We start from the raw sequence: 17735 nt of genomic DNA, 5'->3' as shown, positions 1-17735 counted from the left end.
TCCCTATGGCATGGTCAAAGCATGTAACCTCATGTGTGTCAGCCCTTTCATTTGTCTTCTCTAGGTGTGCCTTTGGTTTCGGAGCCCATATCTCTCTATCACTCCGCAACTTCAATACATGGGCGTATCTATCGTTGAACCAGGCAACAAGCTTATAGAAGGTGAATTGAACGATTGCATTCACGGGAATACCACGTATCTTCAATAGCAACTTATTGAATGACTCTGCCATGTTGATGCACTGAAACTCGTACCTCCATCCACCGGCGTCGTGAGCTCTTGTCTATTTCTCTAAATCCCTCATCAAACCTATGAGCCATTGTCTACCTTCTGTATTTGATGCAGTTCTGACCTGCTCCAACTTTTTCTAAAAGTACTTGTCCTCAAGCTGTCGAGCAGCCTCCTGGAATAGATCAAAGTTACCCTTCACACCATCCTTCCGGAGTAGATTCTCGGTAAGGTGCCGAGTACACCAACGATGGTGCAAAGGTGCATACCCCTCTATCTGCTCTCGCATGACATTAAGTATGCCATGGTGCCTATCAGATATGATGCCAACCTCCCTACCAGGCCCAACCACATGTATCTGGACAAGCCTCAAGAACCATCCCCAACTGTCATTGTTCTCATTCTCAACCAAAACAAATGCCAAAGGAACCAACTTATTGTCCGCGTCACATGATATGGCTATAAGAAGTGTGCCCTAGTATTTGTCAATCAAGAACGTACCATCAACGGAGAAGACGGGACGATAGTGCCTAGAGGCCTCGACACATTGAGGAAAGCACCAGAAAGCATGAAAGAATATCTGCCTCCCATCCTTCCATGCATTTGGTTTTAGGATGTACTCATAATGCATGCCTGGATTCACCGCTTTGATTGCATTAAAAAGTACTAGCAGCTGCTCGTACCCATCCTCCTAGTCCCCATATATCATCTTCCACGCTCGCTGCTTAGCCCTCCCCATCCTCCTAGTCCCCATATATCATCTTCCACGCTCGCTGCTTAGCCCTCCAAGCTTTACCATAAGTTATCACATAACCTCCATACAACGCCTCAACGGTCCTGATAATTATCCTAACCTTCATGTTGGGTTCTCCCTGCAATATTCCCATCAATCACTTGGCAATGAGGGTAGATGTCAACTGCCGATGCTTCAGTGTTAGCTCATGGTCAGCACAATTGCGTGACCCGACAACTTTTGTGATCTTCCATTTTTCGGTGACCTTTTGCTTCCTTGCACAAACCCTCCATGGGCAGCGTTTCTTATCACACACAACTATGTAATGGCGCTGCGCATATGAATGCAAGACCTTGTAAGGTCTCTTTCGTATCACTGCAAACGCCTGCAACCACCTCTTAAATGCAGAGAGGTCCTTGAATACTCTCCAATTCTCAATTACCATGTTAGGGCCGCCCTTAGGAGCTTCTAGGAGCTCATTATCATGTCCTTTTGCACACGCCTGATCGGAATGAGCAAGATCGCTGAACTCGTGAACTCTTGGATCACGACGGTCGGGAAAGATACGCCTCAGCATCTCAACATCAATCTCTATCAGCTCTCCAATAGGGCGATCATTATTAGAATCAAGAGCCATTGCCATCTCATATGGCTCCGAATCATTCATAATTTCAACACTATTGGAGCCACGGAATCCATATCCACAGTGCACTTGCGTAGCAATAGGGGGCACATCCACATTCTCAGGAATGTCTTCTGCAACATAAGTAGAGAAATAAGGAAAGAATGAAAGAAATGGATGTAAGAAAGGGGGTAAGCTCCCAACAACCATACGGTTAAGACACTTACTCGGATAATTCTGTGTCAAAGGGGTCTAATGTGGAGGATCTGCCACAACAATATGAGTCTGACAAGCATCTCCAATTACCTTATTGGGGGTAGATTGAGCATCGGGAACCGTAGGTGCAACCTCCACATCCATATCAGGTTCCAGGACGGGAGGGTCGATGTGTGCCTGCTGACCCATTGGTGGGGAAAACCCATGAGGGATGGGATCAACTAACACTCGACGCACAACCACGTCCAAATATTGCAACTGACTCTTCATAGCCGATCTCATATAGTTCTCCCACTAATCCGCACACCCAATTAGGATCATTCGTCTAAGGATGTTGGGAGGAGAACCTAGGTGCAGTACACCCTCAACTGCAATGTCATCATCATCATCTCTAAGGCAATGCAGCTCCTCCCAAGCCCTTGCAACCATCTCGCTAAATGAAGGCCTATCATTGAATAGCACAGGCACGCTTTGCATGTCAACAAACTCAACATATCCATAGTGATCGTATTCAACGATGCCTCCATGATATATGGTCACTAGGTTGTCCATCTAGTTCAAACATATAACGAAACACATGTCCTTTAGTCCAAATTAGACGATAGATAGTACTTAACAAGTACTTTCTAACTATAAACTAAGTAAATAAGATAATAACTACGTATATATATAGTGTACTCACTAAATAGCTAGATCATATTTAGTTAACTAAATATATAACTACCTATCTAAGTAGCTATCTAACTATATGTATGTACATATGTATGTATGTTTCTATCTATCTACATATCTATCTCACTAGATCACTAACTCAATCAACTACCTGAGTCATCACATTAACTAGTAAATAATCAATGCCAAAACTACTACACTACAATCAAAGCTAACTAAGTATGTACACTGCATATTCATAATTTTTACCTGTCCGACGACGGAGTCGCGGAAGTCGACGAAGTCGCAGCGGACGCCGGGCGTGGGTGAGGTCGACGAGCCGGGCCAGCGGTGGCACGACTGGGCGCTGTAGGGGCCGGGGCCGACGGTGGCGCAGGATGGCTGGCGCTCCGTGCGGCCGAGGCGGCACGACGGGCGCGGGTGGCACGGCGTGGCGCGAGCGAGGCCGAGCGGCAGGGCGGCACGACACGGCGGGAGGGAGTGGCGAGCGGAGAGGGCGCGGCGCCGGCGCGCTGGCCACCGACGGCCGCAGGGCGCGGGCGGCCGGGCACGGGCGACGGCGAGGGCGCAGGCGACGGCGGCGCGGAGAGGGCGTGGGGTCCGGCGTGGGCGCGGGGCGCGCTGGCTTGCCGCGGCCGCGGGCGGCCGGGCACGGGCGAGGGCGAGGGCGCGGGCGACGGCGGTTCCCTTGGTCGGGCGGGCGCTGGCGGTGCGAGAGAGAGGGAGAGCAAGAGAAAAAGGAAATGATGGCCTATACAGTAAGCACGGCGCCGAGCTCGGCGCCAAGTTGCCTGTCATGTCACCGCCACGTCTGCGTCGAGCCCAAGAGCTCGGCGCCAGCAACGATGGCGCCGAGACGTGTACTGGCGCCGAGTTAAGGGTACAGATTTTGAAATCTTAACTTCTTAACTTCAAGGGTAAATTTGTGAAAATTTATATAAAAAAGCTAAAAAAATAAAAAATTCGGCATAAAAGCAGACAAGAGAGCTTTGCAGAGCGAAAGCCGAGAACCCTATCGATCTCGATTCTCGGCTGAAGTAATCCGCACCTATCGTGAGCAGAACCCTACAGTTCGTGTCGCCTCATCTCGCAGCACCAGCTGCAGAAGAAGAACAAGGGGGATGGCGAAGGATGGGGGCCCCGACTGGAACGGCCTGTTCAAGTGGAGCATCGCCCACGGAGACGGCACCAAAGCGCCGCGTGCTCTCAGGTCTGCGACCCCCACGTTCAGATCCCCTGCTTCCTCCCTTTGCTCTCGTCCTGTGTCACAACCCTAATGACTCCGTGTTCATCAGTTCATATGCTTAGATTTTGCTGTCGTACTCTCTGTACTCTAGATTCTTAGCGGTCAGACTTCATATGCTCAAATTTGCTGTCTTGCTACGGGTTCCTTTTCTTCCCCCCTAATTTGTGTGGCTAGTAGGTTTAATATCTGTTTCCAAAATTGCTGCACTTAGTTGAAGAGAAGTGGGATAAATTGATAGTGTGGTTCTTAATTTCATTGGGTTGGTTCTGCAGCGAGGAAGACAGAAAATGGTTCATGGAGGCTATGCAAGCCAACACGATTGATGTCGTGAAGAGGATGAAGGAGATCACTCAGGTGATGAAAACTCCAGAAGATGTCTTGCAGTCTCAGGGTGTGACCCCAGAGAACATTGAAGGTATTGTTTGGTGCTTCCTTAGTTGATTTTTAGTTTCACTACAAAAATGGCTCATTTTTAAATCATTGACCTTTATTGCTGATATGTTTAGTAATCGGTGAAGATCCTCACACTTATAGTTGGACTAGGGACATGAGGGTATTTAATGCATGAGCATGCACACAACACTTATTATGTGCAGCAAGGTGTGGTAGCATGGTGTGGAAACACAATAAACAAAGAAACCGTGTGATTATAATGGTCTAGGCTGTTAATTGATCTGCCAAAGGAACATGAGGGTATTTAACGCATCAGCATGCACGCGACACTTATTATGTGCAGCAGGGTGTGGAAACACAATATAAACAAAGAAACCGTGTGATTGTAATGGTCTAGGCTGTTAATTGATCTGCCAAATGATTTAACATTGGAGGGCCTTAGCAGTATCATGTTTCATTTGCAAAAGAAATTCATAGTTCATGGTCATGGTCATATGAGGAATTCATGATTGATGGTGTTCATGTGCTGTCACTTGCCTGCTAATTGCTAAACGAAGTTTCCAATGTTACTTGGTTGTGTATCCTCCTTGAAATTTGACTTTATGGACATTGATATTTATCATCCTTATTATTAAGTTATAGGTGCTGGCTCTTGAATAAAAAATTATTCACTCTATTTTCAGATATGTTGGATGAGCTACAGGAGCACGTTGAATCCATTGACATGGCAAATGGTAAGATACATAGTTAATCATCACTTCCTTGTAAATGCTTGTCCTAGTGGTTACTGTACAAGTCCCAACTCTTAATGCATATACATTATTCAAACAGATCTACATTCTATTGGTGGGCTGGATCCTCTGCTTGGTTACTTGAAAAATTCAAATGCTGGCATCCGAGCAAAGGCAGCAGAAGTTGTTAGTACAATTGTGCAGAATAATCCCAAGAGTCAGCAACTTGTCATGGAATCCAATAGACTCGAGCCACTGTTGACGAACTTCAAATCAGACCCAAGTACAAATGCACGCACAAAAGCTTTAGGAGCCATATCTTGTAAGTATCACTCAGTATCATGTGGAGTATATTCCTTTGATTGAACCGTGCAAACTGTGCAGTTAATTTTCAGTGTATTTTCTGTTGGTCATGCTAACAAAACTCCATACAATTATTTTGCAGCTCTAATTCGTCATAACCAGCCCGGAATTTCCGCATTTCGCCTGGGAAATGGCTATGCTGGATTGAAGGATGCTCTTGGTTCTGATGATGCCAGACTTCAAAGGTATGTCATGATAATAGCACACCCAGCATTCTGCAAGACATGTACGATCAGGTTATTTTTTCTTAAAATGGTGTCATAGACAGTAGACATGGGGTAGATGGAGTGATCTGACAGGGCACATCCCTACCAAAATTATCCCTGGAATCCTAAATGAGTAAATGACCTATGAACAAGCAGCCGTGTACTAACAGAGTCATACTACCCATGCCGTACTGAAATTCCTTGTTAATAGTAGTGTTGGTTTAAAGATGTTTTATATACTTGTGGTAGTCTATATTTTGCTAAACTTCAATCCGATTTGTATTAGCTGAATTTTTTCTGCAGTTGAAGTCCGATTTTTTGTGCAATGTGAATGACATAGTTCTGTTGTATCGATGCAGGAAAGCTCTCAATCTCATACAATACCTGCTGCACAACAACAAGGCAGACAGGAGTGTTGCTACGGAGCTTGGTCTTCCAAAGCTGATGATGCACCTTGCGTCCAGTGATGATTCCTTGGTGCGCGAAGCTGCTCTAAGCGGCCTCCTTGAGTTGGCACAGGACAAGACAGCTGGTAACGCTCTTCCTGACCAAGACAAGCTGAAAGATATCCTCAAGAGCCGAATCGACGGAATCAACGCCATGGACTCTGACGATCTCCATGCCGCTCGCGAGGAGCGGCAGCTGGTGGACTCGCTCTGGAAGGAGTGCTATAACAAGCCTTCGTCTCTCAGGGAGAAGGGCCTCGTTGTGCTTCCTGGAGAGGATGCGCCCCAACAGCTGCCACCAGATGTTGCAGGAAAGATGTTTGAACCGCCACTTCGCGTGTGGGCAGCTGCAAGACCTGCTCAGGAAGACGATTCTGATTCTGGCAGCGGAAAGAAGGATCCGCCATTGATGCTTAAGTTTTGATGGTCTTCAGATACCAATTCCAGTTCTTAGGCTTGGTGATGGGTCTGGAAGGCTGCAAGGGCAGACCTGATGGATGCCTGTCTTTTGCCCTGTGCACACACTACATCATCCTGTATGGTTCAGTAGCGATTCTGATAATGTGCCCTGCATTTTGGTTCAGAGTTTGCTTTCTGAGACACAGACGATGACATATATTGTATTATGTGATGCTCGTAAATTAAACACTAAGGCCCTGTTCGCTTGTCTTATGAGCTGTATTGTTTCAGCGAAGGAATAATATTTTTCTCACGATAAATCAGTGAACAGTACTTTTAGCTATGGCTTTTCAGCGAAACGAACGAGGCCGGCCTACTTGTGAATTCTCTTGCACGATAGTTAATTTCATTTTGTGATGTTTTCATGATTTATCTGAATCCGATTGTTAACTTCGGTGTGAGAGGTGTTGGTGATTTATCTGCTTGCACGCTTATGTGCTTTCAGCTTCAAGGATGGCCGTCCTATAGAACATGCTGATAAAAATGTTAATAAGCTAATGCTGGCAAATTCCAAATATCTTAATAAATTCTACAATAATAAAGATTAATTTATGGAAGAAAAAGTAAACAAAGGATATTCTTCAGTCATGCTAGGCAGAAGATGAAACCAACAAAATGTGTACTAAAGATCCAGAATAAGTTAAACACAGCTCCATAAATAGCCATAACTTAAACGTGGACTATGAGCAGTCAACGATCACCAGTGCTGCTATTGCAGACAAATTAGAAACAGCCGCTAATGAGCATGAGTTGCAGTTCCACCATTCACCAAAGACACAAAATGAGATGCAAAAATTAGATTCTAGACGGCACAACGCCAGCACGAGCTGCAGCATAAGTATCTGCAAGGCCAGAAACTGAGTCATTGTGACAGTCATGAACTTCGATTTGAAAGTATCCTCTCCAAGTGCAACTACTGAGTAAAAGCTCATATCGCTATCCAACAGTCCCTTTCCCCGCAGGACCTTCATGACATAATACCTGGGCACTAGCCGCTTCTCCAGGCTCAATGCAAACAGGATAGGCCTTTCAATGTATCGTGGCTCCATTGCAGCCTCATTGACCAGGAACTTAATCTTGCGAAGAAGAATTTCGTCAGAGAATCCTAATATAGCTGGCATTTTGGACATTGCAGTGGAAACCTCAGATTCAGAGACACAGAGTCCTCTTATAGAACTCAAGCTTGGCGGCAACCCTGTCCTTGGAATTACGGGAGATGGTGGCCAACATCCGCGAGGTAGGAGGCATCCCAAGTTCTTGTGCCCGCAGCAAAAACCCCTTCACGCGCTCGGGATTGAAGGCAAGCACCCACGCATTGTCTGTGCAAAGCTGAGCAATATCTCGAACACCCCCATTGACGTAACAAAGCAATGTTAGGCTTGATTAACCTCTCAGGGCTCGCAGAAGGAGATGAAAAACTCGAGCCTGGGAATGACGTCGCAGTCGCGGAGGGCGTGTGAGCCCACCACGAGGAAGCAAGCGATCTCGGGAGTAGACAGACCGAGCCGGTCTCGGAGAGCAACAAGGCGTGGGGCGATGTTCTTCATGGAGGTGCAGAGGATCAGCGGGTCCGCGGAGACGACGGCGGCGATGTCGTCGTGGGAGAGGCCAGCGCCGTAGAGCAGGGCGGGGATAGCATCGAGGTTGGAGGCGGAGTTGATGCGGGAGGAGGAGGGCTCATCCGATGGTCTCCTGTGTGCTCTGGATAAGTCGCGGAACGCCTTCTTGGACACCTCGCGGGCTTGGGCTAGGGTGAGGCCGCAGGACGCGACGAGGTAGTCCTCGAGGGAGAAGGGCGCGGGGACAATGGCGGTGGTGGATCGGGGAGGGTAGCGGGGAGGCGGCGCGGAGGAGAGGGAAGAGGCTATTTCGAAGGCGCATCAGAGCAACTCCAACAGTTTCCCATCCCTCCTCCCCATCCTTCATTTTTTGGCAAATTGAGAAAAAACACCTCCAACGGTTTCCCATTCCTCCTCCCCATCTTTGGCAAGTTCGGAAAAACGCCTCCCCAGCGCGCATATATGCGCGCGGGATACGACTTCGCATCGTGATTCTACACGTGCCACCGGCCTTCTTCCCGCGCACGCGCAGGGCTTCTTCCCTTCCCGCGCCAAGGGCTTCGTCAAGCGACGGTGTTCCACACGCGAAGTCGAGTCGTCCAGGAGAGACCACGCCGGCGATCCACGCGAAGCCAAGTAGCCGTCCAGGGGATTCCACGCCGGCAACGATCCACATCTTCGACGGAGGCGGCTCCTAGGGTTGCGGTATGGACCACTCATCCAATTCGATTCTGCCGCGCCGGTAGGGTTCAGATAGGGTTTAGTGTTGCGGCATAGTGCTTTGCCTGATTGCTGCGCTGATGGCCGAGAAGACCGTACCAGATAGCAAAAGTAGACCGGCTAATGAATGCGGCAACAGAGATTGCTACTCACATGGGAACTTGCATGGTCCTGTTGATTTTGTACTCTGCTGAATGCTACCTCGAGACAGAGATTGCTACTGCTACTCTGCAAGTCTGATAGCTTCTACTGCTATAGCTGATAGTTGAAGTAAAAAGTTCACTGAATTATTGTCGAAGTGCGTTTATGCATCAGTACTATTTTGTTTGTATTTTTAAATGTATTCTGGCGCCAGAATACATGGCTCGGCGCCAGAATAACTGCGGCCACAGATCAACGATGGTGGTCGTCTCCGCACAAGAATAGGGGTGGAGCACACTCGAGCCGGGGAAGAATGCGAGCGCGGAGCTGCAGGGCAGGACGACTCAGTGTGGCTGCAAGGAGAGGCGAGAGGAGCGCCCTTCTATAGACACCCCGAGGCGAAGATTGGCTGGCCGGCTTGCTCATGGCCATGGCAGAGCTGATACGTGGAGGGGTGACCGGCATGCGTGGTGCAGCAGCTGGTCGGCGTTGAGGCGACGCCCACGTTGACGGCACGTGCGACGAGGCGAACAAGGCTGGCGAGGACGGCCGCAGCGACGTGGGTGGAGCAGGGCGACGTGCATGATAAATGCTACCAGGAGTGTGCGTAGCTAGCTTGCTCTGCTGTGGGCTGCGTGTGTTTGTTGTGTGCTGTGCTTGCTGCTGCTAGTGGAGGAGAAAGGAGAGGGAGGTGGGGCCCACGACGTGCACGACACGACAGAAAAGGTGGGGCCCACATGTCGTGGTGTCGTACGAACAGCTGAGGTTGAAAACGGTATTACAATATAGAAAATGGAAGCAATCGGTTCAGAATATTTTTACATTTTAGCAATTAAAGAGTAAAAAAAATAGTTGAAAATGGTTGTGAAACCAATTGAAAATGACAAATTTTTATGTTTGATAAAATTCAAAAATAGTATCATAATATAAAAAACGATATCATAATATAGAAAACGAAAACGATCAATTCGGAATATTTCCGTACCGTTTTCATCCTTAGCCAGGGGTGAGCCGCCGGGCCGGACAAGTCGATTACGTGCACGAACTGTGATCGATGCAACAAACCAAAGCAAATGGTTGAGGATGCAAGTTCATGTACATGTATTCCATCCAATTAGAAAAAGAGAGAGAACTTTTTTTATGTATATATAGGGAAAAAAAGAGAGAAAACTTGGCAGATGGTAAACCTAGCAAACAGAAAAAGACAATTGTTTGTTTATTTTTTTGTAACGTATAGGAGAAATCCAAGAAAATCAGTAAGCTGCACTTTCACTTGTACATATAGTTCCTTTTATTTTCGCTTTTGGTGCTAATAAATCATTTTTTTAGGATGGGGTTTCATTTTGAAAATTTAAATTTAAATTTATTATTTGCCAAGAAATAGAGAAAAATGTAAATGTTACTATTCATAAAAGGAACATCCTTCTCGTACGACACCACGACATGTGCCCCACCTTTCTGTCGTGTCGTGCACGTCATGGGCCCCACCTCCCTCCTTTCTCCTCCGCTCGCAGCAGCAAGCACAGCACACAACAAACACACACGCAGACCACAACAGAGCAAGCTAGCTACACACACTCCTGGTAGCATTTATCACGCACGTCGCCCTGCAACACCCACGTCGCTGCGGCCGTCCTCGCCAGCCTTGTCCGTCTCGTCGCGCGCGTCGTCAACGTGGGCGTCGCCTCAGCGCCGACCAGCTGCTGCACCACGCATGCCGGTCGCCCCTCCACGTACCAGCTCTGCCATGGCCATGAGCGAGCCGGCCAACCAATCTTCGCCTCGGGCTGTCTATAGAAGGGCGCTCCTCTCGCCTCTCCTTGCAGCCACACTGAGCCGTCCTGCCCCGCAGCTCTGCGCTCGCATTCTTCCCCTGCTCGAGTGTGCTCCACCCCTGTTCTTGTGCGGAGACGACCACCATCGTTAATATCTGGCGCCGATCACCATCGCATTCTTCCCCTGCTCGAGTGTGCTTCACCCCTGTTCTGGCGTCAGAATAACTGCGGTCACACGCTTTGAATCCATGCTCGGCATCAGAATACATGGCTCTAAGGTCGACGCCACATATCTTGGCGTCGAACTCGGCACCAAGATATGTGGCGCCAAGCTCGACACCATGTATTCTGACGCCGAGGTACCGGTCACGTGAACGCCACCTAGGATATCCTGCTGTGCACGGCCAGGCACCTCGGAGCCAAGATCTGTGGCGTCGAGACTTTTTACCTCGGCGTCATGAGTCCTGACGCCGACCCCTAGGGTCCAAAGATGAGTTTAAATCTCTCAAAGGGCCAAACGTAAATTTTCTTAAAAAAGATAGCCAAATTGTAAAAAATTAGATGATCCTGCTTAGTGAACTTTTGTAGATGGCGCAAACCCATCATATGAGCTGCTTATAACCTTATAAATTAGTAAAGTTTTGTTGATGGCGTAAACCCATCATATGAGCTGCTAAACCTTATAAATAGTACTATGCGTGCTACTATCATGCACAGGCATAAAAGTAGAAACATTCCGTGAGAAATTCCTACTTAGATTCACAAAACTAAACGAAATGGTAATACACAAGTTTGAGACTAGTTCCAGAAGAGGCACGTTCTATATATCACAGGCAGCCAAAAGGGCTATATTACTACTCTCTCATATCAAGTCGTCTCCCATACAACATGCAATTTATTTTCAGGTTTTAGTATCTCATTCCGTTACAAATACTGTTCTACAACAAAGACTTATCCACATAAGAAAACGAAGTTAAGGATAATCTTCAGCCATGTGCTAGGCAGAAGATGAAACCCACAAAATGTGCATTAAGTATCGGTAATAAGCCAAACACAGCTCCTTCATTAATAGTTGTAACTTAACCTTGGACTATGACCAATCAGTCATCACTAGTGGCTATATTGCAGAAATCAGAATTGAGAAAACCTGCACAGTGGACAGCCGCTAATGAGGATAAGTTGCAGTTCCACCATCCACCTAACCCACACGGCCCTGTTCGGTTTACTTTATAATCCGCACTATTCAGCTTGTTTTTTCAGCCGTAATAGTATTTTTCTCTCACAACAATTCAGCCAGAATAGTATTTTTCAGCCAATTCAGTCAAGTTTCAGCAAACCGAACAGGGCCAGAACGAGACGTTTAGATTACACTCTAGAGGGCACAATACTAGCACTAGTTGCAGCATAGGCACCTGCAAGGCCATGAAGAGTCCTTGCGACTGTAGATGAACTTCGATTTGAATGCTTCTTCTGTAACATGAGCTAATGAGAAAAGGTTCATATTGCTATTCGGCAATCCCTTTTCCTGCAGCACTTTCATGACATGATGCCGGGGCACTAGCCGCTTCTCCAAGCTGAATGTGAGCAGGATAGGCCTTTCAATAATATACCGTGGCTCCATCGTAGCCTCGTTGACCAGAAACTCAGGCGGTTCGAGAGAACCGAAAAATAAGTCAAAATAATGGTAAAAAAAAAAATTGTTCTGGCTGTTCACGTGAACAGTGTCACTGTGAGTGCGCTGGCCAGCCCAGCCCCAGCCGGCCAGCCAGCCGAACGCGCTTACGAAGAAGAGTCGCATCAGAAAATCCTAGTATTTGTGGCATCTTGGACACTGCAATGGAAACCTCAGACTTAGAACAACCAAGAGTCCTCTTCAACAACTCAAGCTTGGCAGCAAGCTTCTCTTTGGACATACAGGCAATGACGGCCACTGCGTGCCCGAACAGCCCCGAAGTGGGAGGCACCCCAAGCTGTTCCGTCCGTGGCAAAAACTTTTTCACGCGTTCCGGGTTGTAGGTAAGCAACCTTGGGTTGTTTAAACACGCCTTAGCAACATCTGGAACACCGCGCTGACGATACATAGCTATGTGCCTATGTTGTTATCTACTCAAGGCTCACCCAGAGGAGGCTCCAGTTCCTCTTTGCGACCACCAGGACCCGATCAAACGAGCCGAAGAAGGAGATGAAGAACTCAACCTTGGGAGCGACGTCGCAGCGGCGGAGAGAGCGTGAGGCGACCAGGAGCAAGCGAGCGATCTGGGGAGTAGACAGACCGACGCGGTCGCGGAGAGCGACAAGGCGGGGAGCGATGTTCTTCACGGAAGCGCGGAGGAGCAGCGGGTCCGCGGAGACGACGGCGGTGATGTCGGCGCGGGAGAGGCCGGCGCCGGAGAGCAGGGCGAGGATGGCATCGGGGTTGGAGGCGGAGATGAGGCGGCCGGAGGAGAGCTCCTCCAATGGTCGTCCATTGGATTCTCTAGATAACTCCTTGGACGCCTTCTTGGACACCTCGAGGGCTTGGGCGGGTGCGAAGCCGCAGGCGGCGACGAGGTAGTCGTCGAGGGAGAAGGGTGCGGGGACGGTGGCCGTGGAGGTGGAGGTGGAGAGGAGGCGGCACGCGCTGGAGTGGATGGGGGAGGGAAGCCCCGGGGAGGCGGCGCGGAGTAGGGAGTAGAGGGAGGAGGCGATTTCGGAGGCGCAGCATGGCGCCCGCACGGCCGCTGCCGCGCTCCCGCCTGCCCTGCGGCCGGCGTGGCTACTCTAGTCGTCTGTGCTGCCGCTCCTTGATTCGGGGGCGAGGGAGGCAGTCGAGAGAGACGAGAGCCCTCTGGAGCTGGGCTCCTGGGAGAAGGCCGTGTGGTCGATTTGGAATGCTGGGCTGCCAAACGGGCACATGACTTGGGCCGTATGGACCGGGCCATCAAAATCTAAGCAGAGTTCTCCACGCTGGCCGAACCGTTGCTACTTTGGTAGCTGCGACGGGTTCACTCCAAAGATCTCATGCAACCACGCTGATAATACTTGCCCGCGTGACGCCGCCTCATTCAGTTTGGTGTCCAAATACCGAAAGCCGGCCAAGTGTACCCCGGTGGCACACATGTTCTAATTTCACCGTCCCCGTGATAAATTCTGAAATAATCCACTAATTCACCTGCCATCCCTGATACGATGCTGTATTAACCCGTGCCAGCTAATTTTTTCAACACACAAAACCTGTGGCACAAAACACCTCAAAAGTAATGGCTTACTCACTCTGTCCTAGAGTTGTTTCAAGCCAAACATCTTTATGTTTGCCCGAATTTATAGAAAAAATATAAATATCTATGAAACCAAATAAGTATATTATGAAAATATATTTTATGGTGCATCAAATGATACTAATTTGGCGTCATAAGTTTTAGTAGTTTTTTTCTATAAATCGGATCAAACTTAAAAATATATGACATAAAACAAACATATAAATCGATTTATTTAGAGATGGATGGAGTATTTTATACATCTCTCTCACATGCCTAACAAACAAAATATGATTACTACTATTCTCTAATCAAATACATGCCTACCAATTAATATTTTAATTCCAAAACCTTAAGACCTAGGTTTGTGCCAACTCATGAATATCAATTAATAAATTCCAACCGTTTATAATGAAATTGAATATAACTACTATTAACACTACTTTTATACCGTAACATTACATAAGATATAAATGTATTTGGTTAAATACTATCTGCTACTACTACATAGAAACCGAATACCACATAACATCTCCACACGCAGACTCTCAGAAAAATTTTCTATAACTATTTTGATCAACTTTCCAATTATAATGATTTTTATCCTAAGTTTTCTAAAAAAACTGGATATCAATTAATAAAGTCTAAGCACTAACTAATGTTTCCTAACTATTCTTTCTAGTTGTAGGGCAGGGGAGGATCCAAGTTCAGAACTCATTGATGTCACCTCCACTAAATCATGATAAATCTTCACCTATGAACACTATTTTACAAGTAAAAATACAAGACATCATTGTTGTCATGTGACAGCATGAAAATGGGGTGGCTCCGCTCCTATTGTAGGATACGACTACATAAGGTTATGTACAATAAAAGCTAGCTTTGATGCTATAGCCATGGTTTGGCAATCCTAGACCTGATCCTAAAGAGCATATCACTAACATGACCTGTCCCGATGGCTATAGTGCTAGTGACGGCATGGCCCGAAGCATGGCGCCCGCAATTATGGGTCATGCACTGTGGTGGCTCATGGCTCGATCCTTCACTGCCGTTAGATGGACACAGGTCAACCACGACCATTGGATGCGCGAAGAGTAGCATATATAGATGTGGTTGCACATGAAACCCTAGCCTCCTTTCCATGATTCGTCTCCCTCTCCTTTCTCGTTTCCCTCTCGTGCGATGGTGGAGGCGTGGGAGCACTCCACTGGCCTCACACAGTGACAGCGGCAACTACTGTATCGATCCACCACAATATACACTTTAGTTCAACAAATATAAATACTTCTTGATTTGTGTTCCTTGACGGACTTGGATCCCCTGTTATTTGTCAATCTGTTTTTAAACACTAATGAGTTCTCTTCTTGATATATGATGTGTTGTGAATCTGTGATTTGTGTTTTTGAAAAGTTCTTACTGAGGAGAGCAGTTTGGGCCCTGTTCGGCTGGTATTAAAGCCGGCTGAAGCTATTTTATTGTGAGAGAAAAATATTGTAGATTCTAGCTGATAAGCCGGCTGATAAGTTCAAGCGAACATGCCTTTGAGCTCCTTTTGACCTAGCATATGCCATCATGCCCACAGTGCCAACATGACACGACTAAGAGACTATGCCTGGCTGAGAGGTCGGCATGATGTGCCGACATGACACGACAAGAATAAAGACAGTGCCTTTTAGTGCCATCCATTTAACTATCTATACCCCATATTGGTTGAACACAAGCAAATTAAATAAGAATAAACATTCTTGCAACCTCTGGTTGGAGCACGGCCTCCGCTACACCTCCCTCCTGACTCCCCAATGTCGCTCTCTCTTCACGTGCAAGGATGGTATAGTCCTATTTGGAAGAGCTCCAACCGTGAAAATATAGATCCGGAGTAACAACTCTAGCATGGAGTAGCTCCACCGTGGATTCGGCTTGTAACTGTAGAGCAGTTGCAGCTCAACTCCAAATATAGACCTGTGTCCTTGGATTGATGTGCAATATAAAAATAATTTTAGATACATAATGAAAAATAGAAAGGAACAAATTCAATTGCCAAATCAAAGAAAATGCAAGAACATAGCCATGGGGTGCGGCCATGGCGGGGCAGGGGCGAAGCGTGGCTATGAGTGTGGCCAAGGCAGAGTTGAGCGCGGCCATGACGTTGACCCGCTCCGGCTTCCTATGACGACGCGCTCAACTAGATGTTGTCCAGAGCACATGCGGAGGAGGGAGATGTCACCAACGTCTAGCAAGTGGTTGCGCCCATGGTAAATGAAGTGGAGCTACGCGCTGGGGACACGAAGGAGGCCATGGAGACCGTCGGGTACCACAGCGAAGAAGGGGAGGAGGCGGACACAAAAAATGAATTTAAATAAGTGGCAGTGGTGGGTAATTTTCTTCAACTACGTGAGTAGATACGAAACAAACGTTTTCAGAGCACCCTTGAGAAGCTTTGTGAAAGTCATGGATCTAGTCCCTACATTCATGTTTTTTTTGGATCTAGATTTCATGAAGGTAGGGATGTGTGGCAACCAATTCATAGAGTGGATCTATTTTTTAATCCAGATTTAGAGGAGTTGTCCCAAACACCAATCTGCAATCTCTCTATTACGGCACTAAATTCTGCGAAAGGGGCACTAGCTGAGCTGGTTAGGTGGTCTGGGTTAAAAAAAGTGGGGCGGGGGTTCTAGGAATTTCAGGCAGAAGGTTTTCTTCTTGATGCAACATCCAAGGGCTGTCATTCACGCAGGTCGAGTTTTTTACGGTACCAAATTCTGATATTTAGATGGATTCCTGCATGCATATTTTTTTATTTGTCCCAATTTTAACCTATCCAATTCTTCAAAAAAAACCTATCCACGTCTCGTCGAGTTTTTTACGACACCAAATTCTGAGATTTAGATGGGATTTTAGTCTATTTTCTTCGCATTCTATTCCGAAAAAGGGCTAGGCTCAACCTAAGGATTCCTTCATGCATACTTTTTGATTTGTCCCAATTTTTAACCTATCCACATCTCGCACGAACAAGGAGTCTGGAACTCACAAAAGTTTCAGCCTTTTAACCCTTCAAAAACTTCCACGAATGGGGTCCATTCTGCCCCGTATCAGTACTCTGCTTATATACGAAGTAAAATGAAAATCCTTTTTATACATTTTCTTACAAAAGAAAGAAAGAAAGAAAATCGTCCCCTTTGTTCCTTTTCGCTTTTTATTAACTTGCCCTAAGAGTCAACGGCCAGATATTTGAGTATTTTTCCTCCCATTTTCTACTTGCCATCCACAGTCTACAGATGATTTTATCACTGCTCTCTCTCTCTCTCTCTCTCCGTAGATGCCGCTCTATGCGAATCCAATATCCATTGGGATTTCCAATATCCAAGCGTATATATACCTCCACTCTTTTCACAGCAAAACAAAAGTTAGGGCGAAAGAGTACCTCCAAACGTATCTAGGAGCAGATAGAGAAACCATCCATCCTGGGACCGATTGCCCTCCTTGCTGCCCTGTGCCTTCCATCACCCCTCGCATGCAGCGTAAACCTTACATTGACTGATTCAAATGCAATTGCACTTATCAGATATAGTATTCCTCAATTATGGAGACTTCCATCAGTATGCAATTGCACTAATCAGATAGTAAACTTCAATTATGCAGGCTTCCGTCAGTCACACTCGATCGATCGATCATGCAATTGCACTTATCAGATAGTAATCTTCAACTATGCAGACTTCCATCAGTATGAAACTGCGCTTATCAGATGGTAATCTTCAATTACGCAGGATTCCGTCAGTCGCACTGATCGATCAGGCAACAAAACAAACTAAACTAGCCAGCGCTACAGATGGCAATGCAATAGCACGCCCATGGTTCAGATTCTTCAGAGCGACAGACACCATGTCCGGAGTACATAACCTGAGGCAACACCAATGCAATACAGATGGCAATGGCATACCATGCCCACGGTTCAGATTCTTCAGAGCCACAGACACCATGTCCAACATACA

General features: G+C 47.0%; 1 protein-coding gene and 1 pseudogene across 1 annotated transcript; one reads left to right on the top strand and one right to left on the bottom strand.

Moving 5' to 3' along the window:
• Nucleotides 1–3465: 3465 nt before the first annotated feature.
• On the top strand, nucleotides 3466–6618 carry LOC136537709 (hsp70 nucleotide exchange factor fes1-like). Its single transcript, XM_066529668.1, has 6 exons — nucleotides 3466–3681; nucleotides 3990–4132; nucleotides 4794–4844; nucleotides 4942–5163; nucleotides 5287–5389; nucleotides 5770–6618. Exons 1-6 carry the CDS (start codon nucleotides 3593–3595, stop codon nucleotides 6278–6280), a joined length of 1119 nt encoding a protein of 372 aa, XP_066385765.1. The 5' UTR covers nucleotides 3466–3592; the 3' UTR covers nucleotides 6281–6618.
• A 5257-nt stretch (nucleotides 6619–11875) lies between these two features.
• On the bottom strand, nucleotides 11876–13214 carry LOC136537708 (uncharacterized; annotated as a pseudogene).
• Between the last annotated feature and the right edge of the window lie 4521 nt (nucleotides 13215–17735).

Source organism: Miscanthus floridulus, chromosome 2 (genome assembly GCF_019320115.1).
Source record: "Miscanthus floridulus cultivar M001 chromosome 2, ASM1932011v1, whole genome shotgun sequence".
Lineage (NCBI taxonomy): Eukaryota > Viridiplantae > Streptophyta > Magnoliopsida > Poales > Poaceae > Miscanthus > Miscanthus floridulus.
Note: the sequence above shows the minus strand (reverse complement) of the source record. Positions and strands in the feature narration are given on the sequence as shown.